At 37.9% G+C, this 13,250-nt stretch overlaps 1 protein-coding gene across 1 annotated transcript; it reads right to left on the bottom strand.

Annotated features, from left to right (window-relative positions):
- Positions 1-749: 749 nt before the first annotated feature.
- LOC114399346 (thyroid adenoma-associated protein homolog) lies at positions 750-12,303 on the bottom strand. The gene is made up of 4 exons (XM_028361528.1): positions 8,769-12,303; positions 8,221-8,480; positions 5,146-5,736; positions 750-3,315 (listed from the first exon to the last, which is right to left on the bottom strand). The coding sequence occupies exons 1-4, from the start codon at positions 12,072-12,074 to the stop codon at positions 915-917; spliced, it is 6,558 nt and encodes a 2,185-aa protein (XP_028217329.1). The 5' UTR covers positions 12,075-12,303; the 3' UTR covers positions 750-914.
- Positions 12,304-13,250: the final 947 nt, after the last annotated feature.

Here is a 13,250-nt window from a genome sequence, read left to right as displayed (position 1 = left end):
TTATATTTTAAGGTTTAATTTGGTTTCTTAATTATTAAAATGTTCATTTAGTCTCTTAATTGTTTAAATTCAAACAACTATATCCTTTTCGTCAAATTAATTAATTATTTGATGGAAATCAGTATTTTTTGCATCAATTGTTAATATAATTGATGTAAAATGTTGTATTTTTTAAATCAGTTGCTTGACAACTGATATAAAAAATACTGATTTTCATCAAATAATTAATAGATAGAAAGGATATAATTATTTTATTTTAAAACTAAAATAATCCTTAAAATATAATTAAGAGACCAATTGTATAATTAAGTCTTTTTGTTTTACCATTTGTCCGTGGTTTTGTCTTGTGGTATCTTAGTTTTAGTCAAATGTGTTTCAAGACATTTTTGGGAAGAAATAAAACAGACTGAGAAGACAGGTTGACACTGTCAACATGTATTACTTGTTATTTGTAGGTAATGCAGACAATGGAAAATAAACTCCTCTCCATTAAATGGAATTTTCAAGTTAGGAATAGAGAGACAACGGAGTTGTGTGATCCAACTGAAAAATTGTAGTGAGTTGAGAGAACCGCAGACAATAGGTTACTTTTGGGTGACATAAGTAGTAGATGACAGTTGCTTTCCAAAATTTAATTCGAGGTCGCTATTTTATACACAAAATTGTTTGCATGATTTTTATTTTTTTTTCTTTTGAATTTAAGCATCAAGATAAACACCAAGATAGTAAGTTATAAAATACAGTTAATAGCCACGAGGAAAATGCGCATCTCAAAAACAATAACCACCACAATATAGTTACAACTGTTCTTCTGCATAATCATCATCACTCTGGGAAAATTGTAGAGTCATTTCAGAATTTGCTTGAGGCTCCCATAAACGGCCTTAGTGTAAATTACAACTAGTATACAAATCCTAGCCAAGAAGAAAATACGGATTAAAACTATCCCAGATAGAGCAATTTCCCATCTCAGGGAACAAGCCGTTAGCAACATCACCGGCCATTTTCTTATGTGATTGTATGACTAACTTAAATAGGTTAGAAATCAAAGGGTTTCTAAGAAATGGATTGATGGCTCTTCCGACAACAACTACATCAGATAGAAGTGGTTTGGCATCATTATTGCCAGATACAAGGAAAATGCAGTTAGAAAGAGAATAAAAACCGAGTAAATTTGCATATACTGGCAAAAATGCATCTTTATGGTTACCCACGCCTCCTATCCAATCATTTCCTTCCTGCTTCCCAATATGGTCTTCAGCATATGACACCAATTGATGGGAAAATCTAGCTCTCCGTCCATCTAAATAGCTTCTGAATTCATCTTTGTCCGCCCAGGACTTCAAAATAGGTAACTTTTCCATGTTGGAGCAACAAATTTGGCTGATCAACAGCTTCTCTTCATAATGATTGTCAATCTCCTTGTCAAAAACCCGTCTCACAAGATCTCCTTGGGGTGCTACACAGCTTTCAGCCCGTAATACCCACTGACAAAGGTAATCAAAGTAATCAATCCAGTGACCAAAAATGGAAGAGAGATGATCAAAACAGAATCTTATCACTCTATCTACTTGGATTGGAACCGACCCAGTAGTAAGATTGCTTCTAGTTTTCTCTGTTGTAAAACACTTCTGAACATCAGAGGAAAGCCTCAATCTAACTGAGTCATCTTCGTCTTCCAAAAGCTTGATGCATGAGAACCATGCATCTAGTACCTGATGAGCATACAAATTCACAGCTTCATTTTTCACAAAACAAGAAGATGAAGTGCCCAAGGGAATCTGGTTATTCAAAACGAAGGAGCCAAGGAGCCCGGCCTGCTCAAGCAAACCAGATGCTATCAGAGATTCAGCTGCTGCTTGGCGCATACTTGCTGGTTCAGATGATGAACTACGTTGTTTAATCATGTTACAGAAAAAAACAATGCAGTCAAACAACCAACTTAACATTTCCTCCTGATTAATTTCACCACATACTAAAAACTCTATTCTTTCATTTGACAGAATAGAACTTGCAAACAACATTGTTATTCTCTTGGTGCATACTCCCAGACAGCGAACAAGGGTCTCTTGGGTCTTTGCATGTCTTGTTTGCTTGTACAAGGAAACTATTTCATTCCAAAATTGGAACACAGAGTCAAAGTCCATTTCACCAACATAATTTGTACCGGAGCACTTGTCATGGCTAGCCTTTTCAAACTGCAGCAAATTCCAAGCTACAAGGATCCTCAGAATGTTATATTTACATTTGTGGTTCTTCTCTGATGCCAAAATCTTCACTAAGGTTCCGTTAAGGTTAGTTTTTGCCCAGAGTTCAACAGCCCTGATGTCATTATGGAAAAGATCATAGACCTTACCACAGGGTTCAGATGCTTTCAGTAACTTCAGCAACCACTTCAATGTTGCAAGTCTAACTTCATATAATGAATCTGACAAGCAGCAAATCAACCTATCCAAAAGACTAAGAGATGTGTTCTCTATTTCATGTTCAGGCAATGATTCTGAAGTAGGAAGAGAATGTCTCACTGGTAAATGGATTATCTCTTCCTCATCTATAGATGCTTGAAAAAAACATCCAAAATAGAAAATGGCTGCTTGCTCACGAAGTTCAGCGATGGTTGGATCATAATATGATGACCCATATGATTCTACATCTAAGCATTCTGTTGACAACTCCAAAAGTAGCTTTGAAATGGAATAGAAATGTTTAGTGATTTGGCATGTTCTTGCTATATTGAGCATTTGATCCAGAACTCTTAAGAATGTTTCATTGAGGATAGGGCACTGACAATGAGTAGGCCTTGCAATCCATGACCGAAGTACAAGAATTTGGATCAACTCACCAATGATATGATCTTTCTTTGAGTTATCAGCAAGACCTTTACAATTTATATCCAGCAAAGCACTCAATTGCAAGAGAATTCCATGAATGAAGTTGAAGGAAATTGGGAAATTAGTTGATTTGACCAGTTTATCTACACAGGGCAAGTCGGATGCAATATTGAAAAGGACTGATGGCAATTTCTCATTTGATACTATACTGGTCAGAGCTCTAGATGCAAGAACACGAACACGTAAATTGCTTTGGGTTGAGCACCTTCTAATCCAAGGCATGAAAAGGAAAGGGTCTAGCTCATCTCCTGTCTCACCAGCAATTGATGAAGGTTTAAGCCTAGATAAAAGAATCAGAATAGGGTACAAGCTTGGATGCAGATTATTTCCACGGATAGATTCTAAATCTGCTGAAGATGCACAACCGAGAAACTCTGTTGCAACTTCTAGTTCATTGAATAGAAATGAATGCAGTGCCGGATACCTGGGTCCAAAAGAAACATTAAAAAGTCAATAGTCATTAACTGTTCACACTATCTCCAAACATTCAAACTCATAACAGACAGTGCAATCTAGAACTATTGAAAGTACATGTGAAGTTAGATTAAGACAAATGGGCCCATAGGCTGCATACAACTCATGATTTCATGAAAAATTGAAAATGTTTCCAAAAGCAGTTTCAACTTTGAAAAGATACAAACATCATTAGTGGACAGTGTGAAGGAAGATCACAACTGCTGCAACATTCCATTTGAAGGATCAAGGATGTTACTTACATGCATTTTACTTCTCTGCAACATAAATTTCATGGACAAATGCCCAGTGACTTATTTCCAGAAATCATCTGATCATATCTATACTTATCAACAGGTAATGTGCAGATTAAAGCAATATCAGAAACCAGTGAACTTATGGCACCTTCAGAAAAAGTGATATAATAATAAATTTATGATTATGCCAGACATACGATGTCCCCAACATGGAGATGTCCCAATCTTTGAAATTCATTCAGTAAGCCCGTGTCCACTTATCAGTAAGCATATCAATGTGCCAATTATTGCCAAAGATCAAACGCTCTCAAAAGCTTGGGCTACTAGGTGAAAGCCTGACAAGGGTTTATAACTCTAACAATTATCATAAAAAGATTGAGATACAGCTTACTAATCTTAAATGATAAGAACCTTTCTATAGAAAGTCCTTCTATGTCCTAGGAGTTTATTGTCAGATCCTTTTCCATCTCCACAATTCAGATCAATGCATGATTTTATCCTCAAAATATCAGGGCATACTTTTACCTACAGCTTTTGCCCAAATTCATTAATTCCACCCTAATGTATAAAAGAAAATTTACTTACAATATATGTTTGATCACAAGACTTTGAAGGAATAAAGCCTGATTCCATTCCATCTACTTTTCTACCTTTTATTCTCTTCCATTTGTGGTTTCAGTCTCAAATTCTTAATACCTTCTTAATTGAATATACTTTCTATGCAAGTAATATAATATCATTAATCCAACTTTTGTATGCACTTAACAAAGTAAAAAATCAGTTTACTTAAATATAAAATAAAAAAAATGTGTAAAGCACAGAAGTGCACGAGTGCCATACTTCAACTATGGGAACATAACTGTAGACCTAACAAGTATGTATGTATGATTTAAAAAACTTATAATGAGGATAATCAGACCGAGTATGTTCCCTGAAAATGAAACCACTTGAATTACAGGAGCTTAAAAGACTCATCTTTAAAGTTTTCTCATACAACACTCTTTAGTATCATTTTCCTGAAATGGACATACTTGCTGGAAATGGAGGTGCGCTTTACCAGCACAGCTGTTTAGTCCAGTGTTCATTCTCAACTTCTCATGACAGAGTGAGTCTCGTAACAGAAAGCCTATCTCTCAAATAAAGACTGAAATACCAAAAATATAATAGGACCAGTGTCCCATAAAACAGGTAACAAGTGGATTTTCCCTCTGTCAACAGAGCAACCCCAATGGCTATAATTATGGGATGGCAGTCGTGACTCCCACTAAACAAAAACACACTTCACTACAAAGTCTGCAATAGCGGCCAGAGGCAACACCGCTACAGCGCACTATTAACAACTATCATCACATGGCATCTAACTCAACACATTCATGGGTATTGCAAGCAGCACCACTATTAGAAGGCCCTAAAAGCTTCAGGGATACTTTCGTGAAGCAATAAACCATTTTTTAGCAATAAATTTCTTGGATTAAAAATATGAACATGTTCTACTCATATGGAAGGCTTCGAAAAGCTGAAGTAATCAGATCCAATAGCCATACCTATGAAAAAATTCAAGCCCAGTTATTGCTCGTCGTGCTGATTCCCGCTTATGAATATTGAGGAATCCGATCATGCGACGAACCAAAGCAGTATAAGCCAGACAAGCACTGTTTCTAATCTCCCAGTGTGGTGAAGAGAAAGAGCGAATAGACAAAATCAAAGCCTCAGCTGAGAAACCAGATGTATCAGTAGCCAAGTTAGAGTCATTGAATGCAGCTCTCAGAACATTAAATGCATGTACTGTAGGAATGACACCTTCATCTCTGATCTTTGACAACATCTGTCTCACATTTCTTTCAGCAGACAGTGCATAATTATTTCCATTTGCTGAATCATTTGGCTTGCATGGGTCACCATTCAAGCTATTGCTTTTAGTCTGATTCAGCATTGACCCATTCCCTACATCTATAAGCCACCTTAATGCCCGTGGCAGGAGCTTCTTTGGGGTGCCTTCTGGCTCTGAGAGAAACAGAGCAATAAATGCAGCAGGTATTCCAGCACTTCTTCTCAGCAAGTCATCCACTACTTGTCCTTTGGCCACAGTTCTTTGCATAAGTTGTTCCATCCAAGACTCTGTCAATCTATGAAGTCTGAAAAGGAAGATACACATCTAAGAAATGGCAAAAACATGATTTCTGATTTAATGAGTAATGACTAACCTTCCCTAATTAAATCAAACAAACATAATTCTCTTTGTATTATGTATATGAGGGTACATGATATAGCCCAAGAATCTTCATTACATAAGCAAGTGTGTTGTACATGACAAGATCGTAAAATCAAAATTTTACAACACATTTATCACACATCTGTGTTTTATCTATGATGATATAAATGAAGAACATAGGAATTTAAAAACCTAATTGCTTTAATATTTATCAGCAAAGGAAATACTAAAAAGCAATGAAAGCCACCTCCTTAGGCATTCAGTATTTGAAAGCACAAGAACAAAAATTCCATCCACTTAGACCCAGCGAACAGTCAAGAACAGATCCAATGAAATCTCCCCTGTACAAGAGTTACACATATACTCCAACCAAATGCACCCAAGTATAGAATATATTGCACATTGCCACAAAAATATATAAAGCGCCATATTAATAGTTTGTTATTGGAGTTAGAATTATATGGGTCTGGATTAAAAGGTGAGAATGCTTTATTTGATTATTTTTCAATTGATTGGATTGTCATTACTCATTGGGAATTATAATTCAAATTTTAAAAATAATACCAAACATAATTTTAGAATTGCAGAGGCTTATTTTATTAAGAACTATAATTGACTAGATGGAGATTCGAGAATGCTTTATTTAATTATTTTTTAATTGCTTACTATAGTCATGGGGAATTAGAATTCTAATTTTAGAAAGCATAGTATTATAGTATACCAAAAATGATATGTAGAATTGCAGGGTCCACTTCCAAGATCCAATTCCAAACTCAGTACCTTGCATTATTTTGGAATAACTACATTACCAAGGAAATCAAGACACATAAAAGCTGTCATTATGAGCATCACAATGCCTGTAAACTTGTCATGAGATAAGGATTATCTTTATGGATTCACTTCAGTGTTGCATTCTTTAGTTAATCATGATCCTTAGTCAAATGCTTTCTATCAAATGATATTTTATCCTCCCCCTTAATTGGACTTTTTCAATTTTCTCTCCAATAAAATTTCTTTTTTCCATCAAAATGTAAAATAAATAACAGATCAACATATAACTTCCCTTCCTGTGTTCTGAATCTCATTGCCCTCTGTAATGTGTTCTTTACACCTCATAGTTTCTAAATCAACATGTAATTCTTGTTATTCTTATATGTTTAGCATAAATTGTTTATATTGTTTTTTTTTTTTTTTTTTGGAAGGCAAAAGATATATATATTATTAATAATAGAAAAACTAGTACCAGTGGTACTAGAGATAGATACAAAGCACCAGAGTGCTGCCCTCCAAAAAACCCATCCTAAACCATGAGATTAAGGAAACCCATCAAATCTATCCAAAGAACTTCGAAATATTGGAAGACCAGTGGGTGAAGCTAGTATTGAAATCTTTATCTTTAGCCTTGAACCAGGACCAAAGAAGGTAAATGGCATGATCCATGACTTTATAGGGGTCGAACGGGCTTCCTTGGAAAATCAGATTGTTTCTATGGTGCCAAATAGAACTAGTCAAGGCAATCCACCAACCACCCCTAATATCCTGATTTACAGGATCCCCAAAGCCTTCACAGAATTGAGTAAAGTGGCACTTTGGATGACTTGGCAGGGGGCCTACTACCCGGATCCATCTCATGGATTCCCACCATAAACCTTTTGTCAAATTACAATTGAAGAAAAGGTGAGCCACATCCTCCAGAGCAGTACCACACAAAGGACAGTTTTGGTCCTGGATATTAATGTCTCTTCTTAGGAGATTTTCCTTGGTGGGGAGTCTATTTTTAAGGAGTCTCCAACAGAAAACTGTTGCCCGAGGGGGAATTTTCAATTTCCAGATTTGCTTATATATCTTCCCATCTGTGTTTGCTGTATTGAGGTTAGTGCAGACATTGTAAGCTGATTTAGTAGTGTAGTGACCATGGGGTTCAGCTAACCACACCATAGAGTCTTTACTATTCCTCTGAATAGGAATGGAGCTTATTTCCTCCATGAACTGCACAGCTATATCATTTTCATGATCGAAAAGATTTCTCCTCCACCTGAGGTCCCACTCCCAACTATCATTAATGAAGTTTATATTGTATCTATAATCTTCTGTATAACAGTCATCCTGCTATCAGTTATGATCCCATTATAGCATTTTCGGGATAAGCTACTAATAACCCTATCAAGGATAGACAACGCTGGTACAAATAGGGGTGAGTTTTCTGTATTTTGTAATAGACTAATTGTATCACATAATTTACACACTACATATATGTAGCCTCCTTATTGAGTAAGCCTTTCTTCTCTCTTAATCCTTCTCTATTTACACTCAATAATTTCAACAATAAAAGAACTTTCTTAATATGCAAAACCAATGACGCATTTCATAGAAATAAAAATAGAGTAAAAAAATCCATATTCCATACCTTGAGTCACTTGAGCAAAGTAATCGATTGCAAAGAGCTGTAAACCCAGCCCTTGTCTTATCAATTGCACCATTATGCTTCATCTTTAAGAGGACTTCTAAAAAGTGATTCCCTATTGTTTTAAGTTGTTCCAAGTCAAGAACAGAATCAGATGAAAAGCCAGCAGTGTCAACAGAAGGCCCCTCTAACTCAGATAAATCTGAACAAGCATTACTTGGCAATGGAACCTTTCTTATAATAGTCCCCAAAAGAAGGCTCACCTGACAAAGAAAACATAGTGAAACATTAGGAACAGGAAAAAAAAAATGTAGACTTCATACATCACATGCTGAACAACTTTCACTTGTTCATGATTGAAATAATCAATGCACTATAATTTGTAAATATGTTTTCTTGGCTTAATTTCAACAATTATAAGCATGTAAATTTACAGTCAAGAAATAGTGAATGATAAATTGAAACATTCTTTTTGTTACCCTTTAGAGAGCTAATACCCTATTATATTCCAAGGCAACTAACAATTCCTACAAACTGTTCAAGTTATGTACCTCTTTCATAGCCAGCCAGCAACCAACCATGACTATCTGATCTGATGATCGGCCATCATGGGAAGGCTTTGAATTATTATTCTCATATTCAGATGAAGGCATACACTCATGATCTGGTATCTCCATCAAAAGACTATCCTCATCAAGCATCTCATCCATGTCTTCAGGGAGATGCCAAGCATCTGAAGAAACCACCCATAGTGCCAATGAAGTTATCCTCACTACAAGGTCTAGAAGTCTTTCCAACAAATATCTCAGCTCCGAGATGCTGGCTGATATAACATTAGAATTCCAGTCCAATTCCTCAAAAGTATAACGTAAAGCAAGTAATACACCATGGACAAAGCTGTTCTTGCATGCTTTGGAAAGATCTTGTTCCCCATCTCTTACAGCAGCATCCAGCCAATCAATCATTGATTTCAAATACAGTATTACAGGATTCCTGAATTTATTGAACTGGTTAACTTCATTTACCAATTCAGACTTTGAGCTTAAATGGACAACCTTGAATGAATCTTCAATCAACCAACCTAGCTCCAACACATACTTCTTAAATATAAGCCGTAAAGATAGAGCTCCAGCATCACTTTCCCTTACACGTGGACTGCAAACTAATTTCATAGACGAAGCAATTAGCTTCTTCAGCGTGTCTTCATTAGAAATTCCAGGTAGTGGGCTCGGAAAATGGAGTAATATGTGAAATGAGTTTTCTCTCAACCTGTCCCAACTATCAACAATTGAGCCAACTAACAATAGAGTTGAATCAGATGAAGTCATTCCCTTACTGTAAGGATTGAGATGACTTCCTGGCAAAGACCTATTAAACTCCAAACTACTTGATGACTTGATAGACCAAACATTTATCATAATCAAGATGAGATCCATTGCCATTATTTTTCTCTTGTAAGGAGCAGAAGGATAGCATGAGAAAAATAAGAATCCACTCAACCACCTCATAAAGTGAAAAAGATCATCTGCTCTTTTAATTGTCAAATCATTATTCCCTTTTGAAGGACAAAAAACTTCACTACCTTCATTACACTCAAGAGGGTTCCAGTTTCCTTGCTTGAATTGTCTCTCCAGGGCTGTTCGAACCCTAGAGAAAAACTTACGAAACAAGCTGCTCCACTTCATCTGAAAAGCTGAGAAGCAACACCTCATATTCAAAGGTACAGCTTCCTTCATTAGAGTGAGCTCTAAATGAGAAGGCAGACTAGCTGTCTTGGGGTTTAAGAAAAGCAACTCAGCAGCATCTACCCGTAGTGACTCATCCACATGAGTCAATGCATTTACTAGCCACTGAACATGGATCTTAACATTTATTCCCTTTATGCAAACAATAGCATGGCTGTCTGTTCCCAGACCAGGCTCCTTTATGTTTGCTAAAGGATTTTCAGCCCAATCAATGTCCCCTTCAACCAAAGCAAGCGACCGAGATACCTTGAGCAATGAAACTAGAATTGCAATTCTCTGTTCAAGATTCACTTCCATGTCCACGTAAACAAGCTCTGGATATTGCAATCCATTCTCATCCCCATTCGGCCCAACCGAGATGAAACTAAGCATAGGAAATATACTATCCACATCGACTTCCAGCAAAACTGGCAGGGCATATGTATTTAAATTGGTGCGAAGTTTAGAGAATTCAGAAGCTAGCCCATAAAGAACTGGGGGAAGACAATGCCCCCTATAGAAAACATACCCCCCTTCAATGCCATCACTCTCCCAGAACTCATCACGCAAACACTCGAGGAAGCACTTCAGAAAGGATGTGGCAGCACAGCAGACATCATCGTCAACATACGCCCGCATTGTCTCAAACAGCAAATCCGGGCTCATATCCAACATCTTCCTCGCTCCCAATCTCTTCGTCAGCAACGCCAAAGGAACATACCTCCCCTTACACCGCGACCCCAGCGAAAGAAGATCCGATCCAATCTTCACTAGAAACTCCTTTATTCTGTCCCCACCCTCGCAGAGGGAAAACTGGATGTCCAAGAAAAGATCAAATATCAAATGCACTTGCTTCACCGTTTGACTCAAAGGATCCTCCAAGTTATTCCAAATAATCTTAAGTATCCGCATCCCCATTTCCTCCGGAATCGGCTCATACTCCCCAGACAAATCAGTTAAATTCGACAACAACGACGTCTTAATTTGCTGCAAACAAATCTGCATCACCGTCAGTGCATGAAAATTGAAATGACTATCAACAGGATTCTCACAGTGCCTACAGAGCTCAGGCAAAACCCCGTCATACAACACAGTCTTAACACCACTCACACCACTAAAATGAGCATTAAGCAGGTCCCTAGAAATTGCGGTAAGAATCCCTCTTATAAGACAAAGCCTACTCAACACAGAAAGACCAAATATTCCTAAATACAAATCCCCCTTACAAGGAATCCTCCCAATCACATCCCTAACCTCACCAATGTCCCCATCACAACAACCACCACCATCCGAATCTAAACCCTGCAAGTTACTATTAAACACACCACGAATCAAAACCAAACCAAGCTCTTGTTTACTAACACAAACTTGAAAAGCAGCACACAGAGCCACACCGGCCGCCACAAAACAATCCCTGGAAAACGCAGTTGAGCTCAAAACACCCAACACAACACTCACAATCCCTTCCATAACATCACATTCACAACCCTCGCGAAACTTGGAAGGAAACTTCTGCAGCAAGTAATACAGACACGACAGCGCCTCCTGGCACTGTTCCATGACAACAGGTGAAGGCCGGGAGGTCTCGGAGATGACGCCGTCAAGGCCATTGACGGCGTCGTAGGCGACGAGGACGCCGCAATTTTCGACAACCGCAGCGAGGTAGTCGAGCTTGGGCAAGCCGAGGACAGATAGCGCGGCGCGCGAAACGGAGAAGCGCGGGAAGGTTTTGGTGTGGAGGAGGGTTTCGAAGGAGGCGGCGAGGGTGGAGCGGAACGGCGTCGTATTGGCGAGTGGGGAAAGGAGGGTTTTATGGAGGGGGTGTGAGTTTTCGAGGAAGAGAAGGTGGAGGTAGAGTGAGGAAGCGAGGAGAAAAGGTTCAGCTTCGGAGGGAGGTTTAGGTTGGGATTGGAGGAGGTGGAGGAAGGTGTTGGCGAGGTGTTTGGTTTGGGAGAGTTGGGAGAGGGTGGAGGAGAGGGAGGTGAAGTGAAGGAGTGAGGAGTGGAAGGCGGAGAGGAGAGGGTCATCGGAGAGGAGGAGGGGGAGGGAGGAGAGGAATGAAGGAGGGAAAACCACGGCGGTGTAGGTGTAACGGTGGCGGTGCTGCAATGCGCGCCACTTCGCCGACGACATGTTTGATGAAATGCCCAACACAAACACTAAGACAGAGTGTGTGAGTTCGTTTTTGGTGTATGAAGAGAAAGTAAAGAAGGAAGCGCCGGGGTAATGTTCGATGATATGCCTCACACAAACATACAGAGAGCGAGTGAAAGTGTGAAGTGTTCGTTTTCGGTGTTTGGAGAGGAAGGAGGCGCCGCAGTAGGGTACGGAGGAGGGGTAATTTGCTTTTAAATTTTTAATTAAAGTTTTATTTGGGATTAATTATATTTTTAGTCTTCAGCTGTCACGATCGATGATTGTGTGATACTACTGCTCTTCCACATTTTTGTTTTTTGGTATTGGTCCTCCATATTTCAATTGCTTCTTCTATTTTATTTTTATTTTTACAATCAAGTTTTTTCTTCTATGATTTATGTTTTATGAAATTAGTTAACGTGGTGAATTAGTGATAGCAAAATAATAGTAGTAACTAGTAAGTAAATGTTGTATATCAGTTAAAACATTTTTTTATAGGCATTATGACTTAAAACATATAGAATGTTTGAATTGGAATTACCAAAAAAGTTGTAAAGACTGCATCATAGAAATTAAAATGTGTCCCTTTCAAAAAATTAAAATGTGTGGTTAAATTCATTGTAGGCAAATGCTTTCTGCACTTTCATAGTTGATTCATTCAACTGTAAAATTTTAGATTTCATAAAGACTAATTCGAAATGTAATTTTTCATTCCAGATTAAATGGTCTGTAAGTTTGGAAAGGTACAGGGAAGTAATTATGGAGGTGCAAGAAGCAATAGCCTTCGTAACAAACCCTTGTATTGCTAGTTGCAATCCATCTTAAAAGGCCTAATCATCTAAAGTTGAAGCCCAAGGTCAAGAAAAACTTGATCAAATTACTTCCGACACCCATGTTTCTCAACCTGCACCCATATGAAATTTAAAAGGCCAAAAATTGTCTTAGCCTGACTTTGAACCCTAAGGCCACCTTTAGCCTCTTTTTCTTCTTCTTCCCTGAAGCAGTCTCCGTGCACCACGTTCTTCACCTTCTTTGCTCTGTTTGTGTGTGTTGTTCTTGGTCCCAAGTGAATTCCGAATTGCATTTTTTTATATAAGGATTGATAAATCCATAAAAGATATGTGTGTTTCCATATTAGATAATTCGAATTTTTTTTCATCTGAATTAAGTGTT

Source organism: Glycine soja, chromosome 19, assembly GCF_004193775.1.
Source record: "Glycine soja cultivar W05 chromosome 19, ASM419377v2, whole genome shotgun sequence".
Classification (NCBI taxonomy): Eukaryota; Viridiplantae; Streptophyta; class Magnoliopsida; order Fabales; family Fabaceae; genus Glycine; species Glycine soja.
This window is presented reverse-complemented; position numbering and strand designations above follow the sequence as displayed.